General features: G+C 43.7%; 1 protein-coding gene across 2 annotated transcripts in view; it reads right to left on the bottom strand.

The window, feature by feature from the left end:
• LOC131106610 (plexin-A1-like) overlaps window positions 1–24,666 on the bottom strand; it is a 158,973-nt gene that overhangs the window by 74,009 nt on the left and 60,298 nt on the right. For both annotated transcript variants that reach the window (XM_058055833.1, XM_058055834.1), the window contains exons 4-6: window positions 16,968–17,093; window positions 4,549–4,649; window positions 2,303–2,426 (exon numbers count right to left, since the gene is read on the bottom strand). In XM_058055833.1, the coding sequence (XP_057911816.1) occupies window positions 2,303–2,426; window positions 4,549–4,649; window positions 16,968–17,093 (351 nt within the window). The remainder of the gene's footprint in view (window positions 1–2,302; window positions 2,427–4,548; window positions 4,650–16,967; window positions 17,094–24,666) is intronic.

Below are 24,666 nucleotides of genomic sequence, written 5' to 3'. Positions count from 1 at the left end.
TGGTCTATGTGGCCTGTGTTTAGGTGTACCAGGTTGGTCTATGTGGCCTGTGTTTAGGGGTACCAGGTTGGTCTATGTGGCCTGTGTTTAGGGGTACCAGGTTGGTCTATGTGGCCTGTGTTTAGGTGTACCAGGTTGGTCTATGTGGCCTGTGTTTAGGTGTACCAGGTTGGTCTATGTGGCCTGTGTTTAGGTGTACCATGTTGGTCTATGTGGCCTGTGTTTAGGGGTACCAGGTTGGTCTATGTGGCCTGTGTTTAGGTGTACCAGGTTGGTCTATGTGGCCTGTGTTTAGGTGTACCTGGTTGGTCTATGTGGCCTGTGTTTAGGGGTACCAGGTTGGTCTAACGTGGCCTGTGTTTAGGTGTACCAGGTTGGTCTATGTGGCGTGTGTTTAGGGGTACCAGGTTGGTCTATGTGGCCTGTGTTTAGGGGTACCAGGTTGGTCTATGTGGCCTGTGTTTAGGTGTACCAGGGTGGTCTAACGTGGCCTGTGTTTAGGTGTACCAGGTTGGTCTATGTGGCCTGTGTTTAGGGGTACCAGGTTGGTCTATGTGGCCTTTGCTTAGGTGTACCAGGTTGGTCTAACGTGGCCTGTGTTTAGGTGTACCAGGTTGGTCTAACGTGGCCTGTGTTTAGGTGTACCAGGTTGGTCTATGTGGCCTGTGTTTAGGTGTACCAGGTTGGTCTATGTGGCCTGTGTTTAGGTGTACCAGGTTGGTCTATGTGGCCTTTGCTTAGGTGTACCAGGTTGGTCTATGTGGCCTGTGTTTAGGTGTACCAGGTTGGTCTATGTGGCCTGTGTTTAGGTGTACCAGGTTGGTCTATGTGGCCTGTGTTTAGGTGTACCAGGTTGGTCTAACATGGCCTGTGTTTAGGTGTACCAGGTTGGTCTATGTGGCCTTTGCTTAGGTGTACCAGGTTGGTCTATGTGGCTTGTGCTTAGGTGTACCAGGTTGGTCTAACGTGGCCTGTGTTTAGGTGTACCAGGTTGGTCTAACATGGCCTGTGTTTAGGGGTACCAGGTTGGTCTAAGTGGCCTTTGCTTAAGTGTACCAGGTTGGTCTATGTGGCCTGTGTTTAGGGGTACCAGGTTGGTCTATGTGGCCTGTGTTTAGGGGTACCAGGTTGGTCTATGTGGCCTGTGTTTAGGGGTACCAGGTTGGTCTATGTGGCCTGTGTTTAGGGGTACCAGGTTGGTCTATGTGGCCTGTGTTTAGGGGTACCAGGTTGGTCTATGTGGCCTGTGTTTAGGGGTACCAGGTTGGTCTATGTGGCCCGTGCTTAGATGTACCACGTTGGCACCTAAAAGATGGATCTAGACCAAAAGGTTTACAAATAATCCTTAATTCAATAAAACAATGGCAGTTCAATAAGCAGAACAAAAAGAACAAAGCTCGTCTTGGAATAAACAGCCACATGTCAATTACGAGGAAGACAAAATGGATGTCTTCCAATGTCATCCTTTGTTGACTGTATTTTCCTCACTGGTGGTTTTTTATGTCGTCACCCTATTCATGGAGCTGACACAGCAATCATCGCCCTGACAACACAGCAAACTGAAGTGAACTGTAATATGCAACTCTTACAGTCCTGGGAAATACACGTGCCTAAACGGCTAAGATGGTTGATCATAAAAACCATAATAATAAAAACCATCCCATTCTAAAGGAACTTAACAAATGATGCGCTCTATGCCAATCTCACAAAGGATGAAGTGAAAATAAACATTAGTATTCATTCCCAGACCTTTGTCTGTCTCCGTTATAAAAGGAATGGGAAGGTGTGGACTAAAGCAAGATGCAAATGAACAAAGACATCCACAAAGTTAACTTATGCTTTTCACACTTTTATGACATATAAATGTTGTATACGATGTAATGTTTATGTAATGTTTATGTAATGTATGTTCGTGTTGAACGAGCTTTGTGCATTTGGAAGTGAGCCCCGAGATGGCTCAAAACGCTCGGTTTCAAAAGGCGTGCCCCTTTGTGATGTCACAGAGGGCTGGACTTCCTTATATGGTTCTTCGTTAGGAAGCACTTTGGGGCGTGTGAGGCAAGCCCGGGGGTGGGGCGTGGGTGGAATAAATTAAAATCAAAGGAAGTAACGCTGGAATAGGTGCAAATTCTGGAAAATCTGAAAGGTTTGTGTGCGGGTTATTGTGTGTAGCTGCTCTATAGGAGCCCACCAGTGTCATTGGGCAGTGATGATATGCTTGCTATACAAGTCCAGTACCTTCAGAGAATGTAGAAAAGGTAACCAAAGCAAAAGCAATAAGGACAGATATGAAAAAACATACCTGAACTTCCGACATGGTGACGGAAATATTCTTAGGCTGAACCGTGAGCTCCACACACTGCCTCTGGTCCGTGGCAAACCTCTGAGGTTCTCCCGCCCGTTCGCAGCGGTCCTTTCGTGAGCACCTTGAGAAGCAAAGGAGAGGGAAATGGAGATGAGTGTTGTAGGACAATCATTAAAAAAAATGATAAAGATGCACAACAATGACTTTCACGCTGGAAATGGGAACAATAAGAGAAGACAAATGATGTAATCGCTTGCCTCAACCATTAGCGTCGGCCTAAACGTCATTACTGGCTTTAATGTTTGTGCTAGAAACACTTAGCCTGGTGAGCATCCGCATCGTTCCTCATCTGTTCACGTTATCGTCCCACCCAATTTCAACGTTTCAGGAGATATATAGGCCGCCATTAAAGTTTCACGAGCCGTAAAAATGACACAATTCAAACCGGCCACATATCAAAAGGGGTCAGCAATCCCCCCCCCCCCCCCCCCCCCCCCGCTTATTACAAGCCAGCTGATGACGCCAAAAAAAGCATGGGGGCGCAGTACTTTTACTATTAGCTATTCATAATGCATTAGCTATCACTTTACCTCGGCGCTAACAACAACTGGTCCCAGTGGCGCAGGCGAAGTGCTGATGTGGCATCCTGTGAAGGACTGACAGTAAGAGGGAGGCGGGGAAACATGCTAACTGGTTCCTCTGCGAGCCGCCCGTCCTCGCATTTAGTTCGTCTACAGCGGCGCTCGTTTGCGCTGCGGGATCTCCCTTGGCGACGGCCACCACACAAAGACACACACAGTACAAGCATACGTGTTCCTATAATGGAGCCTTGCTACTACTACTACTTACTACTGCAAGTGTGTGTACCCCCGGCTCAACTGTACTGCTGATTGAAAGTACCACGGCTCTTAATAAGATGGCTGAAGGCACCAGAGGCCCGAAACGAGGCTTATAAATAATTTGCCTATTAATATTTCCCCCTTTTGTCTGCAGGGCCTTTGCCAGATTTGGCAACACAATCAGCTCGGAAATGAACAAGCGGCGCTCGTGACGCGGCGTGGAGATGCGGCCAAATGGCGGCTTATCACCGGTTCAGGCTGGTCATGATTTTGTGGTTTTAATGATGGAGAGGTGGCACGTGCGTCATTGTGGCGCCTGGAGGAAAGACAGCTTGGTGATAAGTCTTCTAGGTTTAATTAATACGCCCAGAGACGGTATTACACGCCATGCTTGGGGTCTTCTCAATGTGCTTTAACTTCCTGTCACCTTCCAATGACGTTCAATTGTTCCTGACACTCACTAGAACCCACTCACTAGGTGTGTGCGGCTCGTTTGCCACAAGACATCGTTGGGACATATTTCATGAAAAAACATCACTGAAATAAAGCATAATTAGCAATAAAATCATATTTTTCATTTAAGGTTGATGAAAAAAATTATTCAAGTACAGTAACCTCCCATTTATTGTAGTTCATCTATTTCAAGATTCCTTCTTGAAATTGGAATATTTTCATAGTTAAATCTATTTTTTTACATTAGAGCCCTCTGCACATAAAATAACATCCCTATAGTCACCTTTCTACTCGTACTAGATACCGATATATTGTAGTAGGCACACTCGCATGTTAGCATTGGGAGAGTTTCTTCTTGTTATGCCATTTTTTAAACTTCCGGTTGCTAGTCTTTCCATGGCGGCTATGGGCTCATCAATGTAACATTACTGACACCTGGTGACCAGTGAAAGATACTACATGTCACAATGTGTCTTTCAATGCATTTTCTCAATGCCTTTTATTTTTGTGTGTGAGCTCATTTAGCAATTTTATGCTGGGAAATTCTTCAATTAGGCCAAAAATACGTACCATTTGCTAAATATGCATATTTTTACACAACCGTAATGACTTATTAATGCATACATTTGGAGAAACGCTAAGTACAATTATTATTTTTTTTTTTAAGGTTTAATCAGAGCAAGTGGACTGTCAGATTGTTTCCAGATGTTCCACTGTCTCATCCGGGTCCAAGTCCAGTTGTTCTGATCCAACTCATCCGATATACCAACTTTGTTGTGTCATTTCCATAGTAAACAGATACACGTTTAGTCAGGACCCTAACACTCTGTGGTATAATCCAGTCCACCTATAATACGTTTTGTAGAATTTCCCCACTGTATGACATAATCCAGTCCACCTAAAAGGCCTTTTAACCAGTAATTATCACTGGTTGATGCGTGTGCTACTTACACATTGTGAAGGACACACCAACCACAGTGAGGGTCTCTGGAGCCCAAACACTCCCCACACGTGGTGTACTGTTCACAGCTCTCCACTGGAACTCTCACCACCTGGATGGAAACAGAGATAGAGCAGGAATGTGATTAGAGAAATGATATTTGGATATTTGAAGTGCATGATGATGATGATGATGATGATGATGATGATGATGACTAATTGGCAGAAAATAAGGCAGAATGTGTTTGCTTTGTGGGATTCCCCTGAGAGAAATCAAGTCCTGCTGAGGGATTACGCTCCAGTGGGTGTGTGACAGCCTGCAGTCAAGCGAACACAGGTGATGCCCTGCGTTGCATGCTGGGATACGTGACAGGTGGTCATAGCAACAGTGGTTGGATTGACAGGTGACCTCAAAAGTAAAGAAACGGGCGGCACAGAAGCAGACCTCGGTGTGAGCGAGTGTGTGAGTGTGTGTGTGTGTGTGTGTGAGTGTGTGTGTTGCGTGAGTGAAGTGTTTGAACAAAGTCGGCGTAACAAGGTCCTGTGCGACCAAGACGGTGTTTGTGTTGCGTCACTCATTGAGAGGCCCACTGTGGGTGTGGGCTTGCTGAGAGGCTCCAGATGTTGTCGAGTTGGTCCTCCACTCCACTTAGAGGTGATAAGAGATGTTTTACAACATGCCCCCCCCCCAAGAGATTTGGAAGTAGTGCTACATATTTCCAGGTATTTGACAGAAATATTGCTAGCATACGTATGCACGGCTTGCTAGTGTGTGACAAAGCAGCCAAGGTCTGTGCACGTGAATCGATTGTTCTAAAAAAGTGGAGTTTAGTCTATTGCAGTTTATTTACTAATACTTTATCATAGCGAGCAGCAACGGTGATGTAGTATTCCAACAATATCCAATTCCTCACATTTACATTTCCTGAATGATTTCTCATTTAGCAACATTCCAAAAGAGAAGTTCCGTGTGTGAAAGCACATGGTCTGTATACGAGGGTTATGAATGATGAGCAGACGTGATGGGATGCCTGCTTTGACAAGTGAGGGATGGGGCTGCGTCCTCCTGGATGGATAAGGATCAGCCATAAATCCTTAGATTCATCGATTATAGGAACGTACATCGGGTATGGCAAGACTAGCAACCGCTTGACAGTGTCTTAAACGTCACTGCTTGATGTGTGTGATAGCATGAATGAGGAAATATGCACATTAGTACTCAATAACGTCAGATATCACCACATAGTACCAGCATTTGGGACCATATAGGTGAGGATAGGATAGGTGAGGATAGGATAGGTGAGGATAGGATAGGTGAGGATAGGATAGGTGAGGATGGGATAGGTGAGGATGGGATAGGTGAGGATAGGATAGGTGAGGATGGGATAGGTGAGGATAGGATAGGTGAGGATAGGATAGGTGAGGATGGGATAGGTGAGGATAGGATAGGTGAGGATAGGATAGGTGAGGATGGGATAGGTGAGGATAGGATAGGTGAGGATAGGATAGGTGAGGATAGGATAGGTGAGGATGGTATAGGTGAGGATAAGCGGTATAAAATGAATGAATGAATGCAAAGTCGGCCGGTCTTCATGTCGACCGCCATCCACCAACGTATGAAAAACGTCTAAGTTCTGTCATTCAATGTCAAGACCATTATTAATCAGAATCAGAATCAGAAAAGGTTTATTGCCATGTATGATCAAAAACATACTAGGAATTTGTTTTGGTATAGTAGGTGCAGACACATCTATTAAAAAAGAATGAAAAATACAAAATATGAAAAATACAAAATATACAGAATAACAGTATAAATATATGTACACAGTCTGTTATTTGTTTGTTATTCTGGAAGTGCAGTCCGGAATAACAAACCATAACCAATAACAAATTAACCTTTCCTCACTGACTGCTGCCAAGTTGATGACTTACTTGATTGTGTTCATCATCTGCATCTCCACATGTATCAAGTTGCCACTCGGGCTACTTTAAATCTAGCAGCACATTCCAGCTAACTATGGTGGTGTGGGTTCACACAGATGGTAGGAATGAGAACCAGGTTGGAATGGTATTTGGGGCCAAGCAGGGGTTGGGCGTCTTGTTATGAAGTACTATTATAGTATGTGGAGGATATAAGAAACCGTATCTTGTTATGAAGTACTATTATAGTATGTGGAGGATATAAGAAACCGTATCTTGTTATGAAGTACTATTATAGTATGTGGAGGATATAAGAAACCGTATCTTGTTATGAAGTACTATTATAGTATGTGGAGGATATAAGAAACCGTATCTTGTTATGAAGTACTACTATAGTATGTGGAGGATATAAGAAACCGTATCTTGTTATGAAGTACTATTATAGTATGTGGAGGATATAAGAAACCGTATCTTGTTATGAAGTACTATTATAGTATGTGGAGGATATAAGAAACCGTATCTTGTTATGAAGTACTATTATAGTATGTGGAGGATATAAGAAACCGTATCTTGTTATGAAGTACTATTATAGTATGTGGAGGATATAAGAAACTGTATCTTGTTATGAAGTACTATTATAGTATGTGGAGGATATAAGAAACCGTATCTTGTTATGAAGTACTATTATAGTATGTGGAGGATATAAGAAACCGTATCTTGTTATGAAGTACTATTATAGTATGTGGAGGATATAAGAAACCGTATCTTGTTATGAAGTACTATTATAGTATGTGGAGGATATAAGAAACCGTATCTTGTTATGAAGTACTATTATAGTATGTGGAGGATATAAGAAACCGTATCTTGTTATGAAGTACTATTATAGTATGTGGAGGATATAAGAAACCGTATCTTGTTATGAAGTACTATTATAGTATGTGGAGGATATAAGAAACCGTATCTTGTTATGAAGTACTACTATAGTATGTGGAGGATATAAGAAACCGTATCTTGTTATGAAGTACTATTATAGTATGTGGAGGATATAAGAAACCGTATCGCGGAACAGAAACATAGCATGAAGAGTTTGCTGCCAGATTGCTGCAGGAAAGAAACCAGGAGGACAAAAGAACAGAGCAATGAAATATTAAACTTGAGGCCAAGAGCCCCCCCCCCCCCGTGAGCTCTTAAGTACAACAGATATGTAGGACAGATGTGACATAATGGAAGTCATTTCTGTGCTCCAAAGTTCCATGGAGGCCAGACTCCAATGATCTTCAAGGAATAATATGGTGGATAATCAGGAAAAATATGGTGCAAGGGAAGGCAAAGAGGAATACAAAGGTGCCAAAGAGAGAAAGCCGATGACATGATACGACCTGGCATCAGGTCCAGAAGATAGCAAGCGAGGGCGGGGAGGCCGGCCGGATGAATGGAGACGTAATGGAAGACATACACAGGGGGAATCTAGGAGGACATTGTGCTCAGTAGATGGGATACGGCAGCAGAAGCTCGCTATGTGTCATTGTCAGAGCGAGTGTGAGGCCACATTCCATTTGAAAGGAGAGCTGAGAGTCGGGGAGGAGAAAAGAATAAGGAGATAATGGGCGGATAGATGAGGGGAAGATGGGGCTACAGCTGGGGAGAAAATGGAGAGAAGGAGCTGGTGTTCCACACATCACCCCAGACGTCAAGCAATACCCATCTTCTTCTTCATATATCATTATGATGCTGATTAAAGACAATGGCTCACATAAATCATGCTTACAGTAGGCGCCCTGGGTGAGCTTGCATAACCTTATCATTACCCTGCGTGATGATAGATATGGCCTATTGTGCACAATTGTCCGTGCGCCTAAAGAAGTGATGACACTATGCACTTTATTCAGTGTGGGGGGGTCGGGGGGCTGGGGGGGGTGTTGATGCAGTAGAAGGCTATGATGCTTAACTAGCCTGATGGGAACTGCGCATCTGTAAAAAGGTGCTGGTGTACTTGTACTATGTGATCCAGATCATCTGCATCTATGTCGTGGTAATGTACTGCACGAGGTCCCCGGGTGACATACAGTCCCTCTTACCATCTCGCTTTTTAATGAAAGCCAATTCCAAACAGCGCACCGCATTACTCCTTGAAATAAGCTCATAAACCAAGACCGGATGCTCTTCTCTTTTGCCGTGTCCTTTTATTTACGGCGGCGTCAGGTCCCCCTTTCTGGGTCCCCTCCGGTTCCCGCCTGGTCATGCTGAAGTGTCTTGACATTTCCTTTTGGCTGTAAACTTTCCACCTTTCCTCTCCAATCTGTTTTTACAGTGTGCCATCACCTGCCTCTAAAAGTCCAGCTAACAGGCTTTGTGACGCCCCCCCCCCCGCCCAACCCAAAGGGTGCGTAAAGCTTTTAACGCAGCTTTTCATTGGTTATTAAATCCAAACACATAAAAGGCCTCGCCTTGTTGGGGCTACTTTTTATACAGTACATTCAAAAACTAACAGCTTAAGGTGGGGAAATGGGGGGGGGGGGGGGGGGGGTGCAGCTTCTTTATAGATTAGCACAACTCTTCCCAAACTTGCTTGACCTTAAAAACAAAAAAGACTTTGGTAAATACTAAACATCACATCGCCATGACAACATGCAGATGGAAGGATTACTTTTACTAACTCTGACATCACCAGCACGTTGCAAGGGAGTACTCAGCAAGAAGTACTGGCAGTAGGTGCCCAGTTATTTAGATTCATGGATTCTCATTATAGAACAGGACAGGAAGATGCTCAATTGGAAACCTTTTGCTTCTAGAACACAAACCACCAGTTGTGATTGCTTTTACGTCAGAGAGGAACGATACAGTAATAACATGAAATCCGACAACTAGTTATCAATTATTCAAATAAACAGCAGAAGCATGTACACACCACAGGAACATCAGACAATACGGTATATGAGTCAATTCAAGGAACCCTTTAAGGTAAACACAATTTCAGAAACTTGGTTTGATGCTCAGAAGGGAAATGAACTGCAGCAACGGGAATCACAAAAGTGGGAGGAGTTGTGTACGTGGACAGACGCACATTCACATGGCAATATATCAATATATCATATTTACGCAGGCTAAATGATCAAGTGCCCGAGTGCACCATGATTTTTATTTTTTCCTGAAAGACAAATGATCACATTTCAATCTGGTGATTTTGTTGGTATTTCAATTGTTTTTATTTCTAAATTGCTCAACGGTACCAGTAGAATACCAGTTGGATACCAGTTGGATACCAGAAGTGCATTGGGGTATCAAACGTTTAATTAATACGCCCAGAGACGGCATTACACCCCATGCTTCGGGTCTCAATGTGCTTTAACTTCCTGTCACCTTCCAATAACGTTCAATTGTTCCTGACACTCACTAGAACCCATATAAGGTGTGTGCGGCTCGTTTTCCAAGCCTTGCCCCAAGACATCGTTGGGACATATTTCATGAAAAAACATCACTGAAATAAAGCATAATTAGCAATAAAATCACATTTTTCTTTTAAGGTTAATAAAAAAAATATTCAAGTACAGTAACCTCCCATTTATTGTAGTTCATCTATTTCAAGATTCCTTCTTAAAATTGGAATATTTTCATAGTTAAAGCATATAAAATCTATTTTTGCAAATTTGGATTCTCATCACTTTTTATTATTTCCACCCTCGACAACACGGCCATTCCAATGACCTATAAATAATCTCAGTCACCAGGTCACGATACTCCCCCACCCTTACTATATCCGGGTCGTAGACAAGATATGGAAGAATAAAGTGAAAGGACCATAACAGCAACCCAAGACCAGGCTGTAGACAGAGATTGAAGGAGCCCCCGAAAAGAAAGAAGTGGAAAAGAGACAACGGTGACAGAGTGAGGTAAATGTGGCGGCTAAGGTAGAGGAGTCTGGAGGTCTTCTAATTAAGTGAGGATGGGAGAGACCGGCTGCCTGGTAAATGACTCTGTCACTTTAGTAAATGGACTTTGTGAGGAGTGAGGAGCCACACAGCTGGCATTTCCATTAGCGGTGCCAAGCAGCCCACCGCCGTGTACGCGGGTCGCCAACACACAAAGGAACGCCGCTATTCTTTGAAGACGCTAGGCTGAATCGGAAGATTCGACTCTAAACAGCTAGATTTTGGTGTGATAATGGACTTTCACTTATACGGCGCTTTTCTTCAGGTTGGGAGATCACCATCTACCACCTGAGCCGTGCCACCCCCACTTGGACAAACTGCTTCTCTCAGGGTATGTTTTACACGACATTCATCAAAAGAAAGGCAAAAGTTGTTCTTTTGTGTACATGGCAACCCCCAGTGACGCTCTAAACTGTAGAAAACTGAAACATACTGTATGCCATCCCAAAGGTTGGCAGTAAGACTTGGTAACAATGACTGGTCCCTCCAGCGCGAAAACTATTTTTCAGCCGATCTGTGGGTTTAGAATGTGCGGTTTATATAAGTAATGGAAATACAATTTCCTTTGGATTTTCAAGATCAATTTATGAGATTGGACACAAGAAATTGAAAGTGACTCAGGCATATTTCCCCCCTCTGATCGTGGCTCGGCCTGGTGCTATTAGACTGTAGCGTTTTTGTAACCTTGTTAAAACATATTCCTTCTCATCCGACTATGAAGGAGATTGAACACGGTCTACAACGGTCTACACGGCCATTGGAAAGTACTCTTTCACTCTTAGACTCCTTGACTATGGTTCGTGTTTTTAGGTCGATGTTGAGTAAATGTTTCCCTTCTGCATTCCTTTTCCACCGTTTGAAACAGCTCTACTTGATGTTTTTCCATTGGTAAAGCAGGTACTATGAAGTACTATTTCTAGTACCTGCTGAGTCGGGATTCTGAGCATGCTGAGTCAACGAAAGATGAGCCGATTCACCGATTTGTCATTGAAACGTTTAAAGAGAAATGGATGTGAATGACAGAAGACATGAGATAGAGATTAGAGATTATAGATTATAGATAGAGTATTTCACACCAGGCTCCCATTCCTCGTTTCATTTTTCCGTCGGTCTGCTGTTAAATAATATTAGTCTCCTTGTCAACAGCGACATGCGGTGATAATCTCTATTGTTGCTTGATATTGTGTGTCATTGGGACGGATGCAGTCAATGCAACATAATTAGTAGAAAGTACTCCTTAGGTGCTACATTCAAAGCAGGCTTGAGTGGAATGTTATGTTTGAAAAAATGAATTTGAGTCGCAATCCCAGGCTTTAATGGCTGAGCAATGTATTACCGTTGTAGTCGCTGCCAACACCCGGCTCAAAGTCGTGATGTGTCACAAAGTACTCCAGTCGGGGCCATGCCAACTTTTGGTTGGCTTCATTCCACCACAATCAGTCAGCGGCACATCCTTCTAGCCTAATCAACATCACGCCACAGGAGACCCAATTGTATATCCGATTGATAGCGATTGAAGAGGAGGGGGGGGGGGGGGGGTGGAGGGGAAGAGAAACCATTAACCTCCCTATCTGTCTGACGCTCTTTTCTAACCCTATCTGTCTATAGCATCGAGCCGGTCTTGGAAGTAAAAACAGAACCAGATGATAGAAAGACTGAGCTATCTAGTGACAGCTAAAGTTCCATTAGAGCTGATAGCATCATGCACAAGACAAGTGAACACACACTTTTTCAACAGGGCAAGCACACAACAATACACACGTATCTGGGAAGTAGAAAAAAAACAGAAAATCCCACACGGACACAATGGGAAAGTGGAACATGATAGAAGTAGCAGGAGACAATTAGTCTGTGATACATGAAAGCGTCCCCATTGTGATCAATCTCCTCAAATGTGGGATGTTGCAGAAAAACACTTAGAGTACGTGTTAATTATCCCCATTTAATCATACTATAGACAGGCAGAGACCTCCTCCAAGGCTTCACAATCCTTTTGGATCAACACCAAATGCTGACACCTCAGCTTCGTGATCCTTTTAGTATTTATGCTAAAGTAGGACACAGCCTTGGCCTTTAGCCTTAGCATACACACCGTATAGCCATTTAAAGGGCTAATATACTTAGCATGCCGCTGGTGCACTGTGCTTATTACGAGGAATAGATCAAGCTGTTCATGTCATCCGTGTGCATTTTATGAACAAATAAACCACATCACATAATAAAGATGAACCCAGGATTCCCTGGATCAAATCCCTATGTAGTGTCCAAACTTTTAAAGAACCACGATACATTCTGAGTCACCAATGTGTGGATGTTTTGCACTTAATTCCGTGGACCGGTGTGTTCGGCGCACCGTTTGGCAATATGATAAACCGACACAATGTAAGCAAATCAAGACATTTGTAGCAATAATTTTCACTGAAAAGTTCATTCTACATTTATTAGTAGGACAATGAGGGGAAATAAGAATTTTTTTGTACCGTAAATGAATACTTATACCGCATTAGCATTTTTTTAGAACTCTGATTGACCCCGTGGTGAATTAACTCAAGCATTGGAGCACATCCTATTGCTGTTTCACTCGTTAACGACGACGGGGTTCCTCATTTTGATAAATTGGGTAAATTCATCTTGGAGCTACTTAAAACTGACTGATTAGCTGTATCGAGTTCACCAAGTGTCAAATCTTGATTGATACAAGCAGCTGCCTTATTATGTGTGTTGATGTCAGCCGGTGCTAATGCGTGTACTAACGAGATTGGCGGCCGACCAGTAATATGTGGAAGTAAACAGATCGACGGGCAGAACACACACATACTCCCACCACGCAGTGATGGATGGTAAAACCATATGTGGGGGCCGTTACGTAACCAGGCCTTGATGTGGGGAACCAGTCACACAACATAAAGCATTGTTTGTTATTTAGACTCGGACGCCATAGACATGCAGATGTGGTCCAACACGTCAATTAGTGCCAAATGTAACTTTTCTATGTATATGAAATGTTTACTATATAATACATACACGCTCATTCTCACGATATTTCATCTTCACAAGTCATATTTGTCTTCCATACTAGAAAGGCAGCATCACTGTTAGTTCAGTGGGGGCCAGTGCTCCCAATGCATGACAGCACAAACTCTCATTTTTAGGGCACAAAACATGCACAAAACATGCACAAACAATTGGGACTCATTTTGTTGAATTTGGAGGAAAATGGGGGACTGGGTGAACTTTGACCTACAAAATCAACTGTAATAACGCTAAAACTAAAAGACCACAAACAATAATTTTAATGGCCCAAAACAGCACAAACAATTGTGACTATTTTACTCGAGTTTTGTGTGTGGGGGGGGGCACCTCCCTGCAGGTTTGGGGGTACACAAATTGTCTGACTGCTGGATACTGGCTGATTTAAATGTCTTGTATAAGCATCCTGTCCCACCAAGCACACACACACACACACACACACACACACACACATACCCCCCCCCCCCCCCCCCCCACACACACACACAGCCAGCTGCCCTCTCCTGCTGTCATATCTTCTATTGATAATAATGACAGTGATGAATATAGCTGGACGTGAGCTAGTCATAAATCACAGAGCCTCGCCCCTAACTCTGACTCACCGCGTGGCCCTTGTGTATGGGTGCACGCTGACGTGTGTGTGTGTGTGTGTGTGTGTGTGTTCGGTGAGAGCGGGATGGAGAGCAGGGAGGACTTGTCGTGGTCTACGCATGGCTGGATATGTCCAGTGACACCTTAATGTGCTTGGCTTGTCTGAGGAGCCCCTGCAGGCAACCGGCTACACACACACACACACAAGAAGCACAGAGCTACTGTGTGTGTGTGTGTGTGTGTGTAAGGAGGAGATGCATCCTGAGGAGCATGGTGGCATGCAGGTAAGGTGTGGGTTTCATCCGGGATACGTGTCCCAGAGTTGGAGCCAAATTCAGCCAAGCTTTGGGACAGCATCCCTCCACTGCGACACCGTACCCTACTTCCTCCTATCGAGCTCATCATTTCACTTCTTCTTCTCGGACTTCTATTCACCTAGTGTGTATGTGTGTGTGTGTGTGTGTGTGTGTGCATGTGTGTGTGTGTGTGTGTGTGTGCGAGGAGCAAAGGGGGCATTGCAGCAATAGTGAGAGATCATTAAAACATGGGAATGGGATCAGTATAAGGCAGTTAAGAGGGAAGGACTCAATTTGGGCTTAGACGGAAACGTGTGTGTGGGTTGGGGGGGTTGGCGGTGGGGGGGGGGGGGGGGGTGAGGAGCTGAGGTGCGTGCGTGTGGCAGCGGAGATTTGTAAAGTAGGATGGGGAGGCATTTTGGGATAGATGGAGGACAAAGGGTGCAGGGCGAGATAGGGAATCGCCCCCTTAGGTCATTAGTGCTAAAGGGGTTTTTCAAAAGCAGGCCTGGCAACCTGATCCCCTGGTCTGCTTAACTCAGACCTGCTCACCATTAATGATGCTGTAACATAAAGCAATGGGTGCCCATGCATGTGAAGGTTTATTACCCAAAATAATTCAGGTAAGATGCTATTTTAGTTCATTGAAATCTTCTTTTTATTCATATTTGTTTATTTTGATGTATTTCCTGAATGTTAAGTCATGCTGGCATCCCGCTTTTGCTGACTGGATGTGCTTTTACATACCTTTAATAACCACAATTGGTTAAAGTTTCACAACTATGTGCATAGCTTGTTCAAGTTTGCACAGCATAAAAAGGTTTTTACCACAAACGAGTAGGTCAGTTCTTATAAAACCTTTGCCCACTGGTCTTTATCTAAAAATATGACCGTATTTAATAGCCAGGCTTTGGTTTGGCTCTCTGCAGAAGTGTCTTGCCAAGTCTCCAACACCTTCCATAAAAGCAGCCCTCAGACGTACATCTCAGCCGTTTCAATCAGACAGCCGCTTAAGATCCATTAAAAATGGCCGTCTTTTGCATCACGCGAGCCGACTGGGCTTCCTTCGCTCGCGACACTAATGAGAGCGAAATGAGGGGAGCAGCTGGACCTGCGGAGCTGCAGAGCCTTGACACGTTGGCCTCCGCCTCCGCCCCATCCCCCGTCTCTTTGCTCTCCCCGTCCCCCCATCAGAGTCGACATGGACCTCACCGGCGGTGGGGCTGGTAATGACCATGGCGACATAGACACACACCGCATGGGACCAGGAGCACCCTGTATGTCCATGTGGGTGTCGTGTCTTCATTAGGAGTGCTCCTGTTGGCGACTATGTCATATAGCTGGGCGGTGATTATACGAGAAGAATTTCAATCTATACGTTTCTATATCTATATGTTTAATGAGACAACGGTTGATGGCAGTAGCCAAAATGCCATGTCTTCGTATAGCCCCCAAACACCTATAGCCCCCTCTAGCCCCCCATAGCCCTAGAGGTCCACATACCATAAAGCATGCACGAGGCATGTATGTAAAAGAACGCAAATTGGCATATTGAAGCTTGATTGACATGGATTGAAATGATGCTACCGTATTGTCTTACCCTCACACGGCCTGTGAATATTCGCATTCATCCATTGTATTCCCGGGGCATGAAATCGATTGCAACGGTATGAGATGTTTTGCCTCACATCTGAGCAGGCTTCGTCAGCTCTCAGCAACGAGGGGTTGGTGCTGTCCTCTAAAAATAGAGGCATGCACAGACACCAATGGATTCACTATTTTGTAGTTCTAAACGACAGTCATTAACTTACACTGGGGGCATCATTTGGGTGGAACCACCTCGTTAGCGTTCCATTCAGATGGAACGATGGTCATGGATGCACAGAAAGCCAAACCCTTACCATGTTGGTTTTTATCTTTAAATTCATTCTGTGATCTTTCAGCGCCACAGTGGGGAACATGGACGCCACACAGGCAGGAGATCAGGAAGACCTGGGGTCCATTCTACGCTTAGGCATTTCTCTTTGACCCGTGCATGCGTGGGTTTTCTCCGGGTACTCCGGTTTCCTCCCCCATTCCAAAAACATGCTAGGTTAATTAGCCACTCCAAATTGTCCATAGGTATGAATGTGAGTGTGAATGGTTGTTTGTCTATATGTGCCCTGGGATTGGCTGGCCACCAGTCCAGGGTGGACCCCGCCTCTCCCAGAAGACAGCTGGGATAGGCTTCAGCCTACCCCAGGATAAGTGGCATACAAAATAGATGGTTGTAACTTTTTAAAAATGTTTTTTGTCTTCGGTGTTTTGTCTACACAAATGTAGGTGACTAAAGACTGACTACTTGGAAAACTTCATGTAATTATGGTTTGTCTCTTTTTATGGAAAATCTGCAGACTATTGTCTGAGCCTGTTATTGATTGTTTGGTTTTGTTGTATAAGTATGATATGTGTTATTTACTTTAGCCTTTTACTGACTGGTTAATATTCGCTTTAGCGTGTTTCTGACAGCCTACTGCATTTTTTGGGTGAAAAGTTTTGATGCCATCTGTATGGAAGGACGTCGAGAGCCAGGAATGGCTCTCGAACAACTAAATATCTGTATGTGTGGACGTGTGGACGTGTGGAAGTGTGGACGTGCGGTCCTGCGTTGTTGCCACAAACTCACCTGTCTGTCAGTTAGTATGTAGAGGTTCTGCTGGTCTGGGCTAAAGAGCATGTCCCTCAGCAAGGGACTGCCCCCTTCACTTAGGGTCACCTTCTCATAGAGCACCGCTGGACGGTTCACCAAGATCTACAAAGGAAAAAACACGAGGAGAAACATCAGTGACCACATTCAAATATTTTGACAAATAGCATTGACACCTGAAAAAACCCAAAAACCTGACACCTCATCTTATGACGTTCCACGTGCTAAAAGAACTGTACTAGAACTATACTTTGCATTTACATGAATGACACAGTGCCTATGAAACCCTCAAATGTTGACAGTAATCTCCGCATATCCCTGTATGAAAGAAGGCCCGTTTGGAGCACCCGGTAGGTCGAGGCGTTCTTTGTGATCTTTGCTGAAAGGTCTACCAAGACCTGAACAGTAATGGTGCAGATCATGGAGAGGTGATTGTCTGGCTGTGTTGCCTGGGAGCCAAAGTTATCTCAGCAGCAAATGAAACGCACAAAGCAAGGAGGTGGGGGGGGGGGGGCTAGTATCATGTCTCCATTATTGTCAATTTGCACTCCTATCAGCTCACAGTGACAAGGAAGGGACAGCCGCCAACGACTTGGTAGGAAATCATACTTAAAGACACACAAGCACAAGGACTGATAAAAAATAGACAAAAATAGACGGATATGGAAGAAGGATGATTTGAAAGCAACATCCCGTGTGTGTACAGCCACAGATGGAAGTGATGAAGATATGCATGGACATACTGTATAGAAGAAGAAGACGACATGCGACAAAGCCATTATCGCCGTAGGAAAAAAGGGCTGGTAAGGCAGAGATAAAGCAGGTAAGCGCAAATATGGATGTTATTATCTGGATAATGGACGGCTAAACAAAAGGTGGGTTCCAGTTGCAGATGGATTTCACCAAAGGGTTAAGAAGCATCATCTAACCAGGGTAACAAGGACGGTCAACTTCTGTGGAGCCTTCAAATGTGTGTGTGGGTTCCATCAATCTATACGCAGCTTTAGCAGGAGTCTAGTTTGTCGTCTCTCGCCGCATCCGATATTGGTGGCTTCACTCTATCCGGGTTTCTCCCAAACATTTTACTTGATAAATCATGGTGTTTTGTGATTTAACATGGCCTTAGTCAATACATATGCACATTGGAGCAATATTTTTGGGTTTTTTTTGTCCTGAATATCATCAAAGTCATTAAAAAGACTTACTCAAACAGTGAACCATGAAAATACTTCATTCATGGAGAAGGAATCCTACATTACAGAAATTCACTTATCACGTTCATGTCTGGAACCAATTAACCACGATAAACGAAGGATTAAAGAGCATTCATGATGTGACGATGCTTGTTCATCAAGTTGGGAAATCAATGTGCCGTTCACTGACACTGGGAGACGAGGATACTCAGTCATTGTCTTCTCTCCATTGCTCAGTTTCCCAGGAAATACTTGATGGATGGCTTCCCAAAACGATACTGTGCGTTTGTTTCAGCCACTTTATTGCCATCATATCGTTACACTGCTGGGATCCTCAAATGGTGAGGTACAGCCGGTGCGAGGTGTCAGGGGGAACTTCTGAAATCAGTCTTGTTCTGCTCCCGCTACTTGTTTACACGTACATTCCACTTAAATGAAGCAAAAAGGACAGGCCAGGAGTAGATACTTCCCGACCACGGCAACAATCTGATCACAAACTAACGTAAATGCAAATGAGATTCATATCAACAATGTTAAGAAGAAAATGATAAAAAGCCTTTTGTAAAATATGCATTATAGCATTGGCCACCATATTGTACTGAGCAGCCATCACATTTTAATGTACCTTTCTGCGGTGGCATCATGGAAAACAAACAAAAGAAAGAAAATGCCAAACAGTTGCAAAGACGGTATCTTCTATGATCTAAAGCCAACATTTGTAAGTCCCATGAGACATCCATGTATGATGGCAGCATGTTGACCTCTGGATTTTTCACTATTCTGTGGGTGGAATTCCACATTGTACAATTTCAGGGGAATTTGACTGATAATTCCGCTGTAATTATTCTTTGGATAAGATACAATTGTTTTCAACCTTCCTCATTCCCACCAAAAGCCCTGTGCCACAAGGTCTGGTTGGCCCTGATAGACACGGATGATAGCAAGCTAGTGATAGCGAGGCTGGGCTATGACATGGCGAGATGATAAGACAGTAGCACGTCAATGAGAAAGATGCCTGTCAGTGCCACGAGTGACAAGTGATGGACCTTGCGTAACAGCAAGTGAGAGAGATGGAGTCTCCTCCACCACAAGATCCTTACGCTGGGGATACGCTAAGAGAAGAAATAGATGATGGCACAGTTGATACAGTAGAAGCAATTTAAAACAGTTAACGCCATAAATCCAAACAAGACCACTAAGAAATACTGTACAAAACCAGAACTCTAAAACTCTCTCAAGACCATAAATTTGCATGGAACAGTACCAAAATGACATGGTCCAAGAGGTTCCAGGTCTGTTTGAGATCTTCAACAGATCATTACCCCTTATCCATGCATGTGGACCGGGGAACGGCTTTGACATTGGAAAGCTGATTTACAAAATGCATGTGAACGTAAAGCATATTCTGCACACTAAAACATGTGCACACACACACACACACACACACACACACACATCTTTAACACCTTTACTGCAGTTACTTGACATGAGTACATCTAGCCATGCATAAAGGCTGAGAGCCCCCACATTCCTGGCTTTGATGTGGAGGAGGCCCCATGTGTAGTAGCGTGTGCGTGTGCGTGTGCGTGTGCGTGTGCGTGTGCGTGTGCGTGTGTGTTAAGGAGGACCTTCTGGAGAGGGGAAGTGAATGTGGCCCTTTGCTGAACAAAAAGGAAAATGAAGGAAAGCAGCAAGACGGTGATGGACAGACAAAAGCAAAGTGTCAGGGTCCTACGGGCCTGCACCATGTGTGTAGAAGGCGGGGGGGGAGATGAAAGCATGAACAATGGATGGAAACACTTAAAAATGGAACTGCCTTCGCATACCTGTTCCAAGGTCAAAGTCAAACACCGTCATTAGCAATTTTAAAGCATCATTCAACAGCTGTGGCAAATTATTGATCGCCACTATCTGATGAAACTTCGGTATGTAACATTTTATTTATTTTTCTTATTTTCTTTTTAGTTATTTTTCTTTTTACAAGAGAAATGAAGAACTTGTACTACTATGTTTTTTATTCTAATACACCATGAAGAGCTGGCTATAAAATCAAAGGAAGACCATGGTTTCATCTTACAAACAACATTAAACCCATCACACAACAGCCAAACTTTACTCAGAAATATGCAAACATGTAGCAATATGAGTTTAAAATGGGGGAAAAATACATTTTAAAGTTTTCCCATAATATATTTCATTTGATAATACCATGTATTTGGCAGAGAATAAAAAGTGGTGGATGGCGCTGCAGTGCTGTGAGGGAGCCAGAGGACCAGGAGGCCAAAGCCCAGAGGGAAGCTGATGTCATTGCAGCACTCAGACACAATGCCTTATGGCCTTAATGCCTTGTTGTTAAAAAAATAATAAAGGCATTGTTTGATAGGTACACCTTTTAAGTGTTAAGTTACTGTGTGATGAATTCAGTGTTAGTGTTCTTTGGAGGGTGACGCTGTGAGTCAGACTGTTGCAAAAAGCTTGCTAGCTCAGTGTGTACGCAGTCAGGAAAGCCTTGGGATGGTAAATATTGTAAGGGAAGATAATTAATTCGCTTGTTAGCTTGCTATGTTCAAAGCATGTGGAGTAAACTATAGGGGATGTTAGTTCATGTCTTTAGAAGGTCATAAACAGGTTTTCTATGCTCCAACTACAGAAATATTCCATTTATTAATATGAAATCCTACTTAAGGGAAATACATGGCGGTCATGTGACTCAAAGCACGTTTACACCATTCAGCCTAATTACTAGTTAGTTAACAAGGTTATTTCAAACACACACACTACACCAAATGTATAAAACACAGGCAGCTTGGTGCCCGTCCTCTTCCTGCCTCCGTATGGCGTGTTGTCCTCAGCAGGCCGCCAGATCAAATCAAGAATGACTCATTTCCTATCACAATGTGAGCTTGACAGGACTTCAGCACAGCAAGATGCTAGACAAATGCTAGCCCGCTTTCCACATCCGCCTCCTCCCGTTTGTAAGTTTAACTCAGCGTGTAGCTGAGGTCAGTGCATACCTGCGTTGCCTACACATGCTTACACGCAACCCTTCAATGACTCTCAAAAATGTTAGGACATGATATTTATTTGACACGCACACATTTGGGCTTTCTGTGTTTACGTCTGAGTGGTGAAAAGCTGAGGGCAGATGGAGCATCACACATGAGTGACTGCTCAATCTTACACCTCTGTTGGGCAAATCCCTCATCACCAACCTGCCCCCCCCCCATACACACACACACACCTTTATAGCATATACAGCCAACTCAGAAGAACCGAGAGTGAATGCTCACCATATGTGGGTCAGACAGACCAAGCAGGATTTGCTTTACCAGCATCAGCAAAGACCAAGAGGTCCAGTGACCATGATGGAGGAGGGCTGTATTCACGTATAAACCATAGAAACACGCGGTCACACGGTGGAATGGCAGTGTCACAGCTATCATAACACTCAGCTTATTTTAATGTCTGGGAAGGAGAGCAGATGCAAACATGATCGTTAGTCTTCATCCCTGCTGCAGAACCTAAGCTAGGTTCTTTGCCTACGGTGGGACCTTTCAAGTAACGTCAAATGTGATAGCACAGGGGTCGGCAACCTTTACTATGAAAAGAGCCATTTCACCCACTTGCCCACTAAAGAAAAATAGCCTGGAGCCGCAAAACGTTGTATGTTTAAAACAACATTGGAGGGAATTTGGGGGTGTCAAAGTAGTTCAGATAAAAAAAAAAAGACGAGTTGGAGTACTCTTGCTAGTACTGGAGATAAACTTTTGTTTTTAAATGAGCTCTAATTTATTTTTTAGAATCGTCAAATAACTCATTAATAATTAATAACTCAAATAACTCAAAGTATTACTCATTTCCCTTCATGTTAACCTGTCAGAGAGAACTGGATAGCATCCTGTCTGCTCATTCAGTCACTAGTCAGAACTCAGTCAGTCATTCATGGTCTCACACAAAGTTGGATTTTTGTAAACTCATAACGAAGATGTGCATTTTCACCACACGGGTGCTAAAAAATATTCAAGCATTGCAAAGGGAGCCGCAACAAAGAGGCTGGAGAGCCACATGCGGCTCTGGAGCCGCGGGTTGCTGACCCCTGTGATAGCATATGATAATACGCACATTGGACAAAAGGATCTTTCTGATCATGGATGACAGTCATTTGATTTCCAAAAATTTCTTTGTGGATTTTCACCAAACATGGAGTGGATGGAAAGATCAACATCATCCCTTCTTCGTCCAAAACAGCCTCATCTTGAAGACAAACAAAGCGGCTGCACACCCTGACTGTAATTCCTCCACACGTCACTGCACTTTGCTGACACTAACGCCCGCGCGTTCAAGCCCCTTGGCCTTTAAAAGCACAAATCAAAGATTAAACGGCTTCATTTGACAACACAGGTGACAAAACCAAACATCTGTGAACACCGCACCCGTTAAGAATCGCCAAAGTTCACCACCATTGAGGCGTCGACGACGACTCCAATTTCAATCCTTTTGTCCTCCCTTGTTTACTGGCTATGACGACTCAAACCGACTGCTTTGATATTCACCTGCCAGTCTGCACTCGAGTTATTCAGGTGTGACGCCGTGACCTTTCGGCGCTGGAGCGAGGAAAAGGCCACGCACACACACAAATACACACACACACACACACACACACACACAAATACACACTTCAACACAGACGTAGAAACTGAAGCAACAGGTTTTAAGGCTGAACCAAAAGTCAAAAAAAGTAAGACTTAAAATATATGACCAGTATTGATCTTTATGTAAAAGATAACATGGTTCAAATGATACATTTAAGATTGGTGAAATACTGTATATAATACTATATATATATAATAGTGTATATACTGTATATATGTGGATAATTTGAGAGCATAGTGGCATTGTTCAGTAGAGATAGGAACCAGGGTACAAGCTAAGGACTACTCATGCTGAACCTCATTTACTACAAATAAATACTGTCACACTCATCTGTGTTATTGCACCGCTCTAAAAATAATATTTCTGCCACGTTCAAATACGGTGGATGAAGAGGAAACACAAAGGTAACCTATTTATTTTGCTTTCAGCGTACTTCATTGTTTACTAACAATATTGACGGACACAAGTACATATACAGATGTTTGTCTCACTAACCTTTTTTCTTGAGTTAGTGTTGAAATATCGTGTCATAATGTTTACTTCAGTTTACTCCCATAGCATCTACTTCCTGTTTACACTTGGAGCAGCCATCTTTGAAGTGAGGCTTCTCCGACTTTCCGAGTAGGAAATGTGACCTAGCGTTAGCTTGACTATTAGCTGTTAGTCCGGGAGGAAGATTAAACTGGTAAATTGGTAAATGAGACGGATTTAACAATGATCATCCAATCCCTGATCAATAAGTTCATGTTGAGCATCTGGTGGAAAAACTAACCTCGGAAAAATCCTTAATTTTTCATTTTTCTCTTAAGTATCGCTAACTCTTTGTCTACCCCCCCCCCCCCCCCCCCCCAAATGAAGTGTGTTTAGCTAGCAGTTGTGAGATAAAGTGTGTGCAGCCAGTTACTATAGACACACGGCGGCGGCGGCATTTCATCTTCCAACCACTACTAAATCACGCTAACTCAATCATCTGTGGCGAATTACACGCCTAGACACGCGGACACACACGCACACACACACGCACACACACACACACACACACACCTCTAGAGCGGTGCCTTGCTCTGCCTGATTGTATCTGCCGTCTTGCAAACAGAGGAAAGAAATTGCACCACAACATTATCATACACAATAAGATGAGATGGAGCGTCCCAATTGAATGCCTTTTTAGTGTTGCCATTCAAATGACAAAAGACCTGCTCTTACTGGGAGGCGGGAGACAAATCCCTTCCGGAATATCTCAGCTGGAACAACACGACACATTTACATCAATGACTGCTACGGGAATAGCCATGTAAGGACATCGTATGCTACGTTTAAGGGCTGTCCTTTCCACTTATGGAGCTCTGCTATGTGATTATGACAATCGTTAGCTTTATCCGACATAGGAAGGCGACTGGGCAGCCTATTGGACGCCATCATCTGTGGATGGTGTACGCGGCTTTGAAGAGACACGTGGTGACATACAAACACAGCCCACGGTGACGCTAGCTTGGGAGTTCCGTGTCTGTACTGGGTGTAGGAGCGTCTGTATTGGGGGTTTGGGGGGGTGTTTTTCCAGACAATTGATTGTGCAACAAGATGCTCGTGCCCAAATGAGCGTGCCAAGTTCCAACAATTAATAGCTTGAAGTCATTAAGAACATAAAACAAACATATAATCCCACGACTGAGGGGGAAAGCACGCACCATCACTTGAACCACCGTTTACCGTCCGGATCCTCCATTCTCCGAGATTACAACAACCAGGACCTCATCTTCAGCGGTAATTACCAAGGAAGGTGTGTGCGTATTGTGTGTCTTCCTGGGGGAGTACCACAGTGATTACATGGC

Source organism: Doryrhamphus excisus, chromosome 18, assembly GCF_030265055.1.
Source record: "Doryrhamphus excisus isolate RoL2022-K1 chromosome 18, RoL_Dexc_1.0, whole genome shotgun sequence".
NCBI lineage: Eukaryota > Metazoa > Chordata > Actinopteri > Syngnathiformes > Syngnathidae > Doryrhamphus > Doryrhamphus excisus.
Note: the sequence above shows the minus strand (reverse complement) of the source record. Positions and strands in the feature narration are given on the sequence as shown.